General features: G+C 53.9%; 1 protein-coding gene across 7 annotated transcripts in view; it reads right to left on the reverse strand.

Annotated features, from left to right (window-relative positions):
* Positions 1 to 16,349, reverse strand: part of ARHGAP26 (Rho GTPase activating protein 26) — a 120,739-nt gene that overhangs the window by 6,412 nt on the left and 97,978 nt on the right. For 4 of the 7 annotated variants that reach the window (XM_068698117.1, XM_068698115.1, XM_068698119.1 and 1 more), the window contains one exon: positions 778 to 888. The exons of 1 other annotated variant lie outside the window; for it this stretch is intronic. In XM_068698117.1, coding sequence (XP_068554218.1) covers positions 778 to 888 — 111 coding nt within the window. Of the gene's footprint in view, positions 1 to 777; positions 889 to 1,817; positions 4,832 to 6,016; positions 6,642 to 16,349 lie in introns of those variants that run through there. 2 more of the 7 variants (XR_011101376.1, XM_068698121.1) reach the window with 2 other exon arrangements.

A 16,349-nucleotide genomic window follows, 5' to 3' on the forward strand; every position in this document is an offset into this window, starting at 1 on the left:
CCCGTGTGAGCATCCCCAGTACCCGCAGCACAGGCACCAGGAGCTGCTCGTGGTGCAGCTCCAGTGCCAAAAGCTCCGGGGCAGCGCACGTGGCAGCGAGCTGCATGCTGCAGGTGCAGGGCTCTCACTGGTGAGTCCTCACCGCTGCTGCCCTGTGCGGTGCCAGCGGGCAGCAGCCTCTGCACAGCCCAACCTGCTCCAGGGAACCCACCCTGGTCTGTCCATGGCCTGCAGGACCAATCTGTTGCTAAATGCAGGCAAACATCTGTGTTGCACCATGTCCTTTACCCCCCTCACATTCCAGCTAAGAAAAGGGGAATGGCCAGAAAATGTGGTATCACAGCATTTTACAGACATCTGCACCTCCCGGCAGCAGCTGGGATGCCAGTACCTCGCTTACCTGTTGTAGAGACGAACGAAGAGAGCTGCAGGGAGCTGACATGGCTGGGCAAAACCCACAGAAACCACAAGCGACTCCATTCACCGTCAGCATGACCTGCCAGTGCTGACTGCTGCCAGCCTGAGCATCGCACGGCCCAGGGCTGTGAGTGTGGGCTGGCAGCACCCACTGGGGGCAAGGGGGTGCCCCAGGGATGCCAGGAGCCTCTCCTGGGGCAGGAGACGTTTGAAAGCTCCTCTCTTGCTGAATGCAGATAGCTGCACTAGGGGAGTTTGAGCAGGATGCAAAGGGGGAAGGGAAGTGAAGTGAGGGAAACCAAGTAAATTACACAGAAAATAGCAAAAGCAACAGAAAGCCAAGCAAATTCCGCAACAGACCTGATGGGGGATGAGTCGCTGGACGTAGAGGAGGTGGGCATAGGACTTGATGGCGCGGAGAACATGGGCCAGGACGGTGAGAGGGGTGACGTTGGGCTTGGATTCTGAGGGCTGCAAGACATAACCAGATACCTTATCAACGTGCAACCACAGAAACAAACAGCAACCGAGAGACAGGCAGACGACATCCGACGATAGCGAGTGCCTTGGGAATATTCAGAGCATGAGACACAGCTACGAAATGAAGTGCCAAGACCTTGGGAAACGTTTCAAGGCCAGATCTGCATTTCTCTGGACAACAAGAGCTGGATCTTCCAGTTAACCCCTGCTCCATCGCCACATCCAGGCGAGCCCGACACCTCGTGTGCGGAGGGCTGTCGGGCTGCTCGCCACTGCTGCCTTCCCAGCACCTTACCTGCTTTGGTTTGATTCCCCACTGCTGCCAGAAAGGGCTGACTGCATTTCCATACCTGAATGAGGCCTGTGAGCAGCCTCCATGCTCCGTTTCTATTTTGGTTGCTGCCACGTCTGGCTCTAGAAGGTTCTTCTCTGGACCACCACCTGCAGTGCCAAGCACCGCTGCCTGTTTGCATGTCTCAGAGGGTCCCAGCTGCACCCCCTCAGCAACCAGCTAAGCCAAGGCAAGGACAACAAGGACAACCTGCCTTCTCCTGGCAGAACGAGGTGAGAGAAACCAGCTGCAGGGCACTGGCTGCAGGGGCTGTGTCTGTGCACACCCCCTGAGCACACTGGGGTGCACCCATCATGGGGAGCGCCGGGACCCCGCTGTGGCCACATCACTGGCTCACGTCAAGGTGACTGGTGCTTCAGTGCTCCTGTTTATGAAATCACAGCACTGTAAAGGTTTAGTTGCTTTGTTTCCGTGTTTTACATCGAGGAGCTCTCTTCCCCTCATCCAAACTGCTCTTGACGGTGAGCTCTAGGTTCTCCGCTTCCCCTTTAAGCTCCTGCCGTCAGCTGAAGTCAAATCAAGTTACTGGACTAGCAATTGCATGCAGAAGTCGAGTGAGAAAAGTCTGTTTCCTGCAAAACTGTTTTATTTAGGTCATTTTCAGGTTCACTGAAAAGCAATTATTGTACTAAAACACCAGTTTGCGTCTGATTCATCTTCTACCGTTTGTATGTTTTTCAACTCATCTGTATTCTCCATCTAATTCAGATCGTAAACTCTGTCCCCGATAAAACACCAGAAAAAATTCTCAGCACTGCAAATGCCCCGTAAAAACAAGAGGTTTTGTAAAAGCAATCATGATTAATGCCTTCTGGCTCAGAGCGGGGTGGCACCCCGGTCAGCAGGCCTGCGATGAGGCAGGGGCATGGTGCGGCCTGTGGGCAGCCCCCAGCCCAGCCCGGCCCTGTCCCCGTTCCCATCCCCGGGAGGGATGAGCCAGGCTGAGGCCACCCGGGTGGCTCCTCCACTCAGGCGCCTCCAAAACTTTAATAAAAAGATGAAGTCTCCATATAACGGATAATCCTTCAGTAACTTTGAGATCCCAGCAGCAGAAGGTCGCTGCTCTGGGGCCTGGCGGGCTCCCGGGCCTACCCGGAGCTGAAGGGACAACTCCGTCGGTTTGGCCCAACTCCTAGGGAGAAGGTGGCCGAGTCATAAATACCCCACCACAGCCGGCTCCGAGAGGACACTACAGAAGGTTACATTTTTGGCCTGAACTCCCCTGCAGTCCGTATCTGGTTAAGGGCAAACTCTTGGCTTCTCTGCTGCCTGCAGAAGCCGTGGCACCGAATCGAACAGAAAGCAACCACGTCCCTGTGGAGCTACAGGCAACTCCTTTATTGCGTCGGAGGGTTACAGGGGTACAGACATACAGCAGGGCATCACAGCTTGCACCGAGGGTTGTCATACAATGGGCAGAATACTAGCAGGAATCCTCAAATAATTCACCTCATATTTAGTGTTCACCCCGCTCCTCAGGTCTAATCAACGTCCACATCATAATTATCGGTATTAGATAATATATAATACAATCTTTTTGTATTTTTCTATCAAAATCGTCAGTCCTAGAAAAATAGGTAATTACCTGCATAAGTTAAGCTTTAACAAAGCTGCTAGACGTTTGTGTTTACCATATAGGAAGCCTATTTCCAACTTTTAACAGAAGGAGGTGCTACAAAGACCACCGAGTTATCCCAAATCGCAGAAATTAACCCTTGATGCGCCAGTTCTTCCTGCTTCTTTTTCTTTCCAGCAGGCATAGTTGTCTGGTGATCTGTGACGATGTCCTACCTGCCCTTAACACAAGAAGTTTTGTAGCACACAGGGCAGGTAATTTGGTTTTATTTTATCTGTGCATAAGCATGCTTCTGCCCTCTAATGGAGAGAGCATGTTAGATCCATTTGAAGACATGGAGGGCCCAGTTCCTCTGGGCATCAGGAACCAGAACATCTCCGTCACTGTTTGTATTGCATGAGGAGCTGGTATTTTGGAGGCCAAAGTCCATTGGTTGTTAATATCTGTATGCAACGACTGCTGGCTCTATGCAGCCAAGCTACCATGCAAGCCTCTCAGTGCAAACGGAACGAGGACGTGTGGGGTTAGCACCTGGAAGCAGAGGGCCTGCCGGCTGTGCCCTTCATCGCTCCATGGCTACTCACCATTCACGCAGCCTCCTCCATCCTGGTGATCCCAAAGAGCTCTTCAGAGGTGCCCGTGACCTGCTCCATACATGGACTTACCCTTCACAAGAGACACGGACCTCTCAGCCCCCAGCCCCTGCTTCAGTGAGGTTCCATCTTCAGGGCAGGATGAGTCCTAAGACAGCTTGGATGCCTCCAGCCGCCAGCTCCTCTTCTTGCTGGTGACAAACCCGTCAGGCAGACGTCCCCAAGGGACCACAAAGGCCCCAGGCAGGGCAAGACAGAGCAAGCAAACGCACAGCGTAGCCTTTTCCACAGAGGAGCTTTGTCCATGGTTGGGAGGAGCCCTGGAGCAGGGTGGTGACACAGTGACGGAAACACAGCCAGGCTTATCCCCCTGTCGGCCACCAACACCAGCAGGTGGCCCTGCTCCGTGGGCAGTGGGCTCTGGGTGCAAAAGGACCTCTCGCTGGGTGCAGACGCCGGGCAGCCTCCACCAGCGGCCCCCGCTCCTCCTCACTGCATGGTTGGAAGGGCACCCATCCAACTGCAGGGGCAATGGGACCAAAATTTCCAAGATGTGTTTTGAGATGAAATCATTTTAAAAGAATGCAGCTCCTGCTACTTGCAGAAGTCAGCTCTATCACAGCCTCACCAACTGCTCAGTCTACTCTGATTACGGTGCATAATGCAATCAAATGATTCTCAGTCAAATGAGAAGAGAATTACTTCTGCAGTGTTGCAGCAAGAACCTGGCTCTCAGGCCAGCCTTTATCTAAGAAGCTATCAATAATTTGCAGCAGGATTTTGGTAGCTTTGGGTTCTGGGTGGCAAAGAAAACACTCTCCATGCCCACCAAAACAACTGAGAGATACATTAAATAATGACATCATGCAGGTCCTTAAGTATGAAGATGATCCTGTTTCAATCGGGTTACTCACAGACGAGATGGTCCCATGATGACTGAGCCACCTCTGCTCACCTCGTCCTCTCCCTCTGTAAGTCCTTCCAGTGCATTGCCTCAGGAAGAACAAATGGACTTCTCAGGATCCTGCCTGAGCTGGCCCTCCCGAGCGCCTACAGACCTCATGTCTGTGATGAGCACCAAGGGCTTATCTCCTTCCAGTCAAACACTGGCATTTATTTCCAAAGATACTGCTCAAGTATCACCTTGCTGAGTTACGTGATTGCAAGGCCTAAGTCCTGTTTTGTTGGATGGAAGTAAGCGCACTCGAGTGATCAGACTAATGAGGCCTCTGTATCTGGAGAACCATTTTCGTGTAGGGTCCAATTTCCTTTCTGTTTCTCATGGCAATAGCAGAGGTGGTGATGGACTTTTTGGAAATGTTGGCTGCTGCCTGTTGTCTGCCGAAAGCAAATGTCATCTGGACCTGTTTTTTCCCTTCTCATTATTCTTGAGGACTTTGCGAGGGGCTCTCCCTGTTGAGTGCATAGTGGGAAACAAAACAGAAAAAAAAACACAGCTGAGAACCAAAAATACCAGAAGCAGGAAACAAAGAAACGCCTAAAATTAGAGTCTTCAAAGCAGCTTTAGCCAAGCAGAAGCAGCAGAGGGAACTCCGTCAGTCAGTAGCCCACAACGTGCCGAGGCTTTCGCCTTTCCTTCTGGCCCCTTCTGCAGCCCCGCGAGGCGCAGGGCGGTGTGAGGAGCTCAGGGGGTGGCAGCAGGACGGAGGAGGTCCCCAGTGCCCCTCGGGCAGTCCCACTGCACCCACAACCAAGCAGGGATGAGTGGAACGAAGCCTCCTCCTCGCTTCCCGTGGCTGTGGCACATCTTGGCTTTCCGTTCCGAAGCTCAGCTTGTTGCCTGAGCATGCGAAAAACACAGCGCTCCTTGCTTCCAGATACTGCTCTGCTTTCCAGTTGCTGGACCTAAAGAACTTCTTTTCTACCCCCTTCTCTTACCTCTCTTTTCTCCCCCGTTCTCAGCAGTCTGCCTACCCGGACTGTCTCTGGCATTTTCTTTACACTTCTCAAGTCCTGCAGGCATTTACAGGGCTGAAGAATTCTTCTCAGCAGGGTTTCCAGACAGCTTTTGCTGCTTTGTTCTTTTGGCTGAGAGGACACCAGTTCCACTTAAAAAATGTTTACAACTTGTTTATTTTTGTGGAACTCAGGGCTATTTCTGGCACAGAACATCTAACATCTATGAATGGGCACAGTCTACCGATGAGCTAAAGCCCTTTGATGAAATCACCTCAAGAATAAACACAATATTCCCATCCTGACGTTATCGGTACCTGACTGCACGAAACTAAACCAAGAACCACCCACCCCTCGATCTTCTATTCCTATAAAACAAAGCTGCTCAATGCAAAGCTCTTCTCAAAGCTAACCAGAAAAAAATATTACAGCATCATTTAATGCCAGGGCTCTTAAACTTGCTAACACAAGGCCAAGATTGCAGCTCCCTGGTGGACACGGCTCTGTTGCCTAAAAGAAATGGGAGGCAGCTTTGGGCAGAGAAGCTCATGAAGTTCATGCAGCGCTGCACATCCCAGCAAAGCATGGAGCGCAGAGCCAGGTGGGCTTGAGCGAGCAGCTCCCCAGGCTCTGGCTGTACTGCAGGTTAGTGATGGCACCAAGCACGATCCTGTACATTACCATGAGCCCACAGGCTTCTGATTGGTAGGATTCTTCCTCTCTTTGGTGCTTTAAAAGCAAGAAAAATGATGCCAAAGCTCTCTCCGGTAATATTCTCTCAGGAGTTAGCTGGTTGTATAAATAACTCGGGTGCAAATCAATGAGACTTAGGGAAATAAGCAGCCAGAATACATTGTGGGCAACATCACTTGACCAAATAGGTCCAAAACAGTTCAGCTTCTTCAGCATGGACTTTTCCACATCTCAATTTATTACTTCCTCTGTCTCGATGAGCACGGCTTACGTGATCTTCTTTACAGTAATCTGGAAGTGTCTCTCTGTAATCTTCAAGACACCCAGCACATCGGTTTGTCCTGTTACTTTGCTGCTTGGTTTATTTCCCATAGAGAGAATGCAATGGCTGCTTTAGGAACGTCATACAGCATCTAACAGCTTTTCCACTTGAATAAGAAGAGAGGTTGGGAAGAGTTCTGCCTTTGGGGAGGAGAGCTGGAGGTTTTGTTGTCCCACTTAACAGACGTTTCCATTTCCAAACACAGCTTATACTCAGCGTTTCACAGTGATGCAATGACATGGCTGGTTTGGTGCAGCCTTCTGGCATGCAGCTTAGCGACTGATGCTACTGCTGGAGAAAGGTTGAGTGAATAAGCAAAGAATCAGCAATGGATGCATGTTCAGCATGACTAAGCGCAGGGAGGCACCGCGGGAGGAACCTGCTGGAGCGGGCGGACGCTGGCACAGCCCGTGGGAAGGTTTTGTCCACAGCGACGGCGTCCAGGTGGTGGGAGCACCGTGCTGGGTTGGTAAGGAGCAGCTCCTCAATGGGAGCCCAATTTCACATCCAAAAATCAGCAGTGCCACCAGCAAGTCACCAACCCACCCGCCACTGCTCCGATGGGAACGGGGAAGGCAGGCGACATGGGGAACGCACGGGTCCACGCTAACACGGCTCCAGGGCCTTGGTGGCACCTAGCCCCGATCTGCATTCGCACAGAGGCTGCGCTTTCTGCTCCACAAATAACCCCTCCCTGCTTCCTCCCCGCTCAGAAGGCTCTCAGCAGACCTCACAGTCAAGCCAGCAGATTTCATGTTGAACCAAGTGCGTTCAAACTGTGTTTGAGCTCTGAAGTATTAATAGAAAAGATGTGCTGTGCCAGTAGGAAGCCAAAGAGCAGTTTAGGAGGGAAGTGCTGGTAAATCAGGAGCCAGCATCATAGTCACATCTTTTCCACCACGCCACTGCTTCTAATTCATGAGGTAATTCTGCAAGTCTAGATGCATTAGTCACCAACAAATTGTACTCACACTTAAGGAGAACTCGACAGGCCTCCAGAAGCTCTGATTTTAATCTGGCATTCCATCCACTGCCATCTTACGTCCCCCAGGAAAGAAAATTCTCCCATCTGCCAGCCCGGCTACCATAAGGGATTCTTGCAAAACGAAGGAAATTGAAGTCCCTGGGGGATCACAGCCCCCAGGTCAGTGTGCCACGACCTCCCAGCCTACTGACCAGCCTCAGCAGCTCTGCGGGCAGTCGAGGTGAAGATGCAGCTTCTTCTCCCTTCCCATTAATCAAACACAGCGAAGACAAACACACTTAATTCACTGTTTTTTGGTAGGCTGTTTCTGCACTTCCATTTGGGACATTTCACGTGCTCCCCCGGGTTCCCCTGAGGGATGCACCCACTGCTGTGTCCCTGGCGGAGTCGCCCACCAGGTCTTGGACACCTGTAGGGATGGAGACCGCAGGTGCTGACCCCGCATTAGTATTACACCATCGCACATGGAAGAGTCTGGCTCTTGCAAAGAGCCTGAAAAGCAACTTGTAGCATGTGAACCACAAGTAAAGCAACAGGAAGACAAAAAATATTAAGCCACTTCTTGGGCTCCCATACCGAAAAGCTACAGATAGGCTGGAGAGAGACGATGCAGTGACGGGGTGACTGGCTGGTGTCGTTACCTGGAGAAGCAGCAGCTGGAGAGCGAACCAGTATGGGCTGCAAGAGCTCCAGATCCTTTGTGGTCCTCAACCAACAGTATGGGCTCAGCCTTGGCTTTGTCAAACAGAAACCTGTTTGTGGTTCAGGAACCCCTGGGCCTCCAAACGGAGATAAATGTGCCTGCAGGAACCCTGTGGGACTGTGGATTCCTGCAGAGCCATCGGGGAGGCAGAGCACACATCCCGCTGCCCCCCGAAAGGCTGGTGCCACCGGAGAGCATGGGAGGCACGCGGCTGCTGGAGCTCCGTGGCAGCCACCACCACCACTGCCACCACCACCACTGCCACCACCACCACTGCCACCACCACCACGGCATCCACCAGCACCACCGCACAGATGCCCCAGCTGTGCTGTGAGAGGGCAGAAAGCTCCCAGCCCCTGGGAGCTCCCTGGCGAGGCCACAGCTCCATGTGCTTGCTGGAAGCCCTCTGCTCTCTCTCCCCGTGCCCGAGGGCTCCCGCTCCTCTCCCCGCTCCCACCCGCAGAGGGGATTCTCCTCTCCTGCTGCTTCCGTCCGTGCTTTTCTACAGACAACAACAAAAGATGAACGGGCGCTCCTTCCCCTGGGATTTCCTTCCCTGCTGCCCGCTGAACCCAGCTGGGACCCCTCAGGATGCCCACGGCTGCTCCCAGCCCAGCCAGCAGCCTCGCGGCACGGCGCAGGGCGAGGAGGGGGAGCGATGCCAGCGCGCGGGGGCCGGCGAGTAATTGGCCGCGGTTCTTATGCTACCGATAATTTCCCAGCTTAGCACAGCCCTGTCAACAGTGTCTGCACATCGGCTTGTGCACGGCCAGAATGCAGCTGGACGGAAAGCGGGCGAGGGCCAATTAATCGGTGGGCAGGATCCCTTACGGCGGCAGAAAGGGCCGCGCTGATCGTGTTACCTCCGCTTCATGTCGAAGTGGCGGCCTTACTGCTCCGGCTAATTTATGAAGTTAATTAGGCACCAGGATCTTCTTTCAGAGGGAGACAGGATGTCTTTGTGACTGAGCAGCCCTGTTCCCCCCCCTTGCCCTGGGGGGGAAATTGTCAGCTTTTTGCTGAGAAATCGGATCCCTCAGGAGGGGCACGGCCGCCCGCGGGGGTGGTCCCCATCCGCACCCCACTCACGCAGCCCGGCCGCTGGCGATGGGGAGCACGGGGAGCACGGGGAGCACGGGGCCGTTTTGTGTCTGTGTGGCACGGCTGGGAAGCGGCGCTGCCTCCAGAAAGCAGTCCCACATTCATCAAAAGGCTTTTACAAGGGAAAGTCTAGGCTGCATCCTTGGTTTTGAATTGAATCCGCCGGCAGAAAGAGGAACCAAAGAATGCATTCAGCTGTGTTTTTTTCTAAATATTTTGTCTCTAGTGACGTTTATAGGTGGCAGAGAGACCTAATTTACTGCCATTTTGCTTTCAGCTGGCTCAATAAAACTGTTGGCTAGGATCACGCTTGTGAGACTCAGCCCAAAAGCCCCAGCCCAGCACGAGCAGAGGCACTGGAGGCAGAGCCGAGCTGTGCAGGATGGACCCGGCTGGGCTGGGCAAGTGCTGCATGGCCGGGAGAGCAGCCCCTGCACCGGGACCCCGAACCAGGAACCAGAGGGGAGAGGGAAGGAGAAAGGCAGGAGAGGAAAAGGCGAGAAAGAAAGCAAGAAGATGAGTCTGAGATCTGCCCATCAGCTCCTAACAGCACACGCACTGTTCTGTTAGCTGCCCCGGGGAAGGCTTTGTTGTAGCATCTTTGATTCCTGCATCCATTTCCCCACAATGGCCTTAATGTATTTTCAAATACCGCTTTATTTGAAAGTAAAATTTCCATTAGCCAATATTTGTCTGAGGCAGTTTCTTTGAAGAAAATACAGCTATGCAGCTATCTCCACACTAATTATATGAATTAAGAAAGCAATGAAAGTGCAATGTCTGTATTTTCTTCCCCAGGCTTTCAAGAAAGCTGTCTTTTAAGCATATGTGATGCTGAAGTCAAAGGCACTTTTTTAGATCTCTTGGAGGGAGTTGTACAATTCTAATTTAATTCAGTTTGCGAGAAGCACCCTTAGATGTTCCCAGAGCAAATCACATAAACAGAGCAGCGCAGTTCAAAAGCAGAAACTTCTGAAAAGTCTCCTGGGAGGCAGCTCTGCAAAAAGCTGCGGAGAGCAGGAGGGAGGTTGGAAAGAGCTGCAGAGAGGCCTGGGGAGAGGAGCCTGTGAAGAGGCTGTCTGTCTGTCTGTCTGTCTGTCTGTCCATCTGCGAGGGCCCGCACGCCCTGCACAGGCAGTAACGTCCCCAGGAGCAGGCTCCAGTTAACTCCAAAGCTGCGGATTCAAAGCAACCACATGCTTCATTCCTGCTGAGCAAAGGAAGGGAGGTTTCTGCCTGCATTAGCGAAAAGGAGGCTTGACCCGACAGATTATCTTTGCTGTAATGGATGACCATGCAGAAAATATTTTGACGTATGACTGATGGTTCACATGGGGCTAGCCACAAAACTGGAGACTTTCTTTGTAAGAATATTTGGCCAAATTTTCAAGTTCAATCTGTGGAAAGTTTCTAGTCCAGGAGCCAACTGAAAACTGAAAGAGCTAAAGCTCTGAAAAGTTGTTATGCCAAAGTCTTGGGCAAATGAAAAGCCCACACAGCAGAAAAACAGATAAACCATCCATCTTCGACCTTTTCCTCCTGCGAGCCCAAAGCAACAAGCCCACGGAGCAGAGATGCTGGGAAAGCTGGCGGCCTTTCAGCGCTGGACTTTTCCTCTCGACCAAGCAGCCGTAAATATCCCTCCTCAAACGAAAGTTTGTAATTTCCCTCTGCCCTCCCAAAACAAGATGACCGCTCTTGTGGCCTACAGGCATCTTTCTTTTACACGTATCTGAAAATACCTCGTGGAAGCACACAAATGCTTCTAAAATAAATCCAGGATTATTTAAACACAACCTAGGAAAAAAATTATGAAATACATACAGATAAATACACATGCGTGCGTGTGAATTAGATACATGCAAGTTCTAAATCGTATTGCCATCAGCAACTGGGCCTCCCCCACATTTATCTGTGGAGTCTACTGAGTATACTGCTTGTATTTTTCATGAACCGGGTTTGAAGATGTTTGCCAGACCCTTGAATCACTGCAGCTTACGGAGCTCCGAACTGCAGGCAGAGTCCGGGACTCCCAAGTTAAAGCTGCTTTGCGAAAAACACACAGCCACCCTTATAACAGCCTGAACCAAAAAAAATAAATAAGTCATGAGATAGCTGGAATATTATGTCATCTGGAATAAGCCAAGCAGCAGACTGGGAACTTGAGGATCTGTTCTCAAACAGGAACACCAGGAGAGCCGCGTTCCTGCTTGGAGCGGTGAACGAGCCCTGCTCCTCCTGAGCCCAGGCCAACCCCATGGCCGAGCCACACAGCACTGTGCCCCTGGGGCCGCCTGCCCAAATCCCCCACCCAACCCACAGACACGGGGTGGGCACAGGGCAGTGCTGCTGGCACTGGTGCAGCTGTGGAGGACGAAGCAGGGCGCACGGTGCTGCTGCTCAGCAGGGCTCCGTGCCAGCCCCAGCCGGGTCGGTGCCCACCCCATGGTGCCACCCAGTGAGCCTCCACGGAGACCTCGTCCCTAGCCTCACTCTCATGTTGTAGTACTTCCCATGACCCCAAACAGAAGGGAACCAATGCTCGTTTGGGCTCACTTCACCCCAGACCCACACCAGATGCTGTATGTGTGCTTCTGCCGTCCTGCCGGGTACCCGCAGGGCCAGGCAGTGCCCACCTCGAAGAGCCTTCCTCCCCCAGCAGCTCATCTGCAGGGCCGTGAGCAGCCTCCCACGGGCTCTTCCCCCATCCAGGAGCAGCGTGGTGGTACCTCACAACTCCAACAAGAGACACGAGCCGTGCCAGGAGGTGCTGAGGGAGGAGAGCTGCGATAATTGCGCGCCGTGGCACCACCTGGATGGACGCGCTGTGAGCAGCCGCTGGGACAGCAGCTCCGTGACACCACAGCCCCGTGGGGACCAGGCAGGCCGAGTGTAAGAGCCCAGTCTCAGCCCACGAGCACAGACAGGACAGGTCCAGTATCTTAAAACTAAATTTAGATACAGCTTTTCACGACGAGCTACCATTGAATGCCAGGCTGGGGGAGAGCGGGTAAGCACACGGGCTCCTCAGGGACAGCTCTGCTTGACTGAGAAGAAAATCGCTCAAACAAAAGCCCCAGAGATGCCATTCAGAGAGACGGTCCCCAAGTGGCTGACAGGAAGGCAGGATGAGGGTGGGACCCGCCCCGGTGCCTTCTGCACCTCCAGTTGCCATTATTCTTCGCGAATATAAACAACGGCAGCAGAAGAAAGCGGAGCCACAAAAGCCTCTGGAAAACAACTGCGAGCGAGCACGAGAGAGGAACTGCAGAGGTCACGCAGGTTAAGGGCTCGTTTCTCCCCCCCGGATGGAGGACGGACGGATGGACGGACGGGCGGACACGGCACGGCAGCCGCCTGCCCCTGTCCCCGGGTGGTGCCACCCTTGTGGTGTGTCCCCGGGCACGGGCAGTGACCCGCAGCCAGCCCCGAGCCGCAGCCCCGAGCCAGCCCGTGCCCGCGGGGATGTGCGGGCATTCCCCCTGCCGGTCCCTGCCCGGTTTGACCTCAGTCTGTGTTTCCTTTTTTCATTTTGGAGCCATCGCGCAGCCTGCACCTCCTGACCTCTGCCCGTCCTTCTGAAGCAGCACGGGGGAATTAATATATGGGAAATGCAGCCTGAGATCACGAAGCGCGTTGGTTCCGCGCTTCGCTTACATCGTTTGACCAAAGGGATTATTTCAGAAATATTCTGACCTGTCTGCCTGACCCGAGAAACAAAGAAGGAAACCGAAGCTCAGAACTTCCCGGCTGGTCGCTGCTCCAAGGCTCAGCCTCTCCCACGGCCCCACACCGCAGCGCTGGGGGCACGGGGAGCTCCCCCCCAACCTCAGAGGGCTTTGAAAAGCACAAGAGGAGCAAACAACCCGTAGGCACTCGGCAGCACGTGCACCTTTCTGCCCACCTGCAGGCAGCAGGATGAGCACAGCTGCCAGTGCCCAAGCGCTGTGAGGTCCCCGACACCCGGCAGCGTCACACCTCCAGCACAGGGCAGCACTGCTGAGAAAGGCCCGCTGGGCTTTAACCTGTGCAAATTTGACCTGCAGGTCTGAAATGGGAAATAAAATCCCGCAGTGGTGTTTCCCGAGCGGAGGTTTGCAGCTCGGAGCCCAGGGCTAATGGGGCTTTGCAGCGAAGGCAGGATTTGTTCGTACAGTCGCAGCAGGAGGCTGCAGGAGGTAGTGCAGAGGGGGGAAAAGGAGGAAGAGGCCTTCGATGTGGATGTTCCTGATGGCTCCCAGAGCCTTAAGAGGACCAGGACACGCTGACCAGGGCAGCACCACCCTGCGCAGAGCCCTGAACCTCCCCGTGCCGCTGCCTCTGGGGGTCTGCGTGCAAACCTTTGGGGCACGACCCTCTCAGCACACGTTTTGCTCCTTATTACCCCGAGCAGAAGCACCCAGCGGACAGGGATGTCAACTCTTTTTGCCAAGTCAGCCAGATACTATCTGAGGAGCACACCATCGCTACCAACCATCGTCATTCACTTTTCAAAGGTGTGAAAATGCAGCAGTGACTGACGCGCATCTCCCGAGCAAGACCGGCCGGTTTCGCTGCACCCCGGCGACTCACCCGACACCCGTGTGGGGATTAGTGACTTCGGTGACTTCAGACATTTCCCTAGCCTGAAACCCAACACCCCGAGCAGCTGCCATTCCAGTGCCGGTGCGGGAGGGGTGGGATTGCATTGGGGCTGCAGGTCGCAGCGCAGCACGCAGGGCACGGGGAAGAGCTGCTGCTGGCCTCTTTTTGGCCAGCTAGGCACCCGACGTAGCATACCCCCCTTATCTGTAAAAAAAAAAAAAAAAAAAAACAACAAACGAAACTAAAACGCAGCTGAGCACTCTACGAGCCTCAGCTGGGAAGGCAGAAATGACAGCATTTGTGGCAGCAGCGGACAGACGTGGGGACTGTCACCGCCTAACCACGGGTTACCGCTGCACCCACGGGAAATATCTGCTGTGACAGGGTGCACTGGCTCACAAACCTTTTAAGGCTCTGTGGTTTATCGGAAATAACCCCATTCTCGTGGGCAGTTTTCTCCCACCTCACGCCTTCGGCTGGCTCAGAGGCAGGGCTCCGGGGCCGCGGTGCTCACGCAGCCCTCGCACACAGCCCCTGCTCCGCCGCCTCGTCAGGCACTGCTCGGAAAACGAACCAGCCCTGGCTCACAGCTCCTCTGCTGCGAAGGAAATAAAAGCTGTAAAGAGTTCCCGGGCATTCACAGCCGGCGAGTACCTCCCCGTGCTCTCTGCGCGCCTTCTGGGGGGTCCTGCCACAAATAAAGGCAGGCTCTCCTCGCTGCCAGCTTCACACGGCATCCCAAAGCCGAGTTTTCCTCCTCGGAGCGGCGCCGCCTCCGCTGCCCTTCACACCTGGCTGGTCTCAGTGCTGGCAGCGGGGTGGCACAGCTCCCGCGGGAGGCAGGATTTGTTCTGACAATAGCTTGACTAATGAAGCACAGCACAGAACGAGTTCACTTCTCTCCTGTTACTGACATCTTCATGAAGTTAAAACTAATCCAACCCCCCCCAGCCCCTATTTTTGCTGCCTTCTGCCCAGGCGGAGCTGCTGAATAAGGCTGCGTCACGTTTATGGGGTTATTTTTCAGAGTGGAAAAAGTGACATCAATTCTGCAAGGACCCAGCAGCATTTACAGATCCATTTACTTCTTGGGTGTTTTTGCTTACGTGTGTTACAACTGGTAATTGCTCAGCTGTTTGCATTGTTAGGAGGTTATTTATTCCAGCAAGCACCACCTTGCGCCCTTCAATACGCCCAGGATGCTCCTGGCTCTCAGGCCTTTCGTTTTTGGGAAGGGAAGGAGAAATGGAGTTCAAGTTTTAACTGGGACGCCTAATGAAGATTTATTCCGGTCTTGTAAATCAGAAGCACATGGGAGTGGCCTCTCCTCCTTACACTGACTGGGCTATTTTTTTCATGACCACTGGACCTCAGATCTGCTCCTCATTTCTTTCCATATCCACGGAGGGCAAGAAATCGCCATACTTGGTCAATCAGAAAATAAAATAAAATGCAAACAGACATGTGACGACTAAATCCAAGTTTCCCAAAGCTACCATTTCCCTACGGCCGGAGTCCCCAGGGCAATGAAGGTACAGGATTGGGATCGCTCAGCCACCGCACCTCCCCAGGGCACGCTCCTACGGGGCCCTAACGCAGGAACTCATCCACACGCCCTGCTCAGCCCAACCCCACGGACAGCAGCTCTGTTGGGGAAACCACCCCAGGAGAAACCCCAGTGCCCTGAATGACCCTTACAGACCTCAAAGACCCGCTGCCTGCAGGTCCTTTAGAAACAAGCGAGCGAGAAAATAAGCACAATTATTCCATTTTGAGGGCGCAGCAGACTACGCTTCCTTCATCAAGTAATTTTTCTTTCAACGTTCATTATTTTTGGCTTGGTTCGCACATAAAAAGCCGATTCCAGGAGCAATTGGTAAAGGCCTTGATATTGTGCAGGGAGCTCTGTAATTATCACCCCGACACAAACCCAGTGCACGCAGACAGGCACGCGAACCCTAGAAGGGATGTGAAAGGTGCCAAGCCCTGAACTGCAAAGCTGAGGAGCAAGGCAGCAGCTGCAAAGTGCTCACAAAGCCCCCCTTTGGCTGCGTGGGACAGCCACCCCTGGGGGACAGCCACCCCTGGGGGACAGCCCCAGCACGGCACGATGCCGCATCCTCCGAGGGAAAGCACAAAGGATTCACGGACGCTCTGCCTGGGCACGAGGGCCTTGAGGCAACTCCAATTCTGGCGTTTCCTTGTGCGTGCAGCCAAGTTCCCAGCCCAGGGGATCCCGTCCCGTGCCCTGCTGTGCAGATGCCTTCTCAGGTTTTTCAACAAGCAAAGCAAAGCCAGGAGGATCCTCCTGCGGGCAGGGCTGAGCCTCCTGAGGCCGAGGCAAGGAGGCTGCTGGCTGCGCCTCCCCCGAGCTCCGTGCCTGGTATTTTTGGAGCCATCCCCGCACGCAACAGGCAGCGCCGTCCCGCCCCACAGAAAAATGTGTATTTTTGCGCCTGCTCTGCGCAGGTAAAACCTCCTGCCACACCTCCTGCGACTCCCCCCGGCTCTAATCGCCGCAGTTCCTGCTCGTCAGGCTTCCTGGCTTCCCCCAGGCTCCCCCCAGGGCCCCCAGTCCCACGCTCAGCCTCCACCCTCGCCCACCGCCAGCCCCAGCCGCAGCCTC

Source organism: Anas acuta, chromosome 14 (assembly GCF_963932015.1).
Source record: "Anas acuta chromosome 14, bAnaAcu1.1, whole genome shotgun sequence".
Classification (NCBI taxonomy): domain Eukaryota; kingdom Metazoa; phylum Chordata; class Aves; order Anseriformes; family Anatidae; genus Anas; species Anas acuta.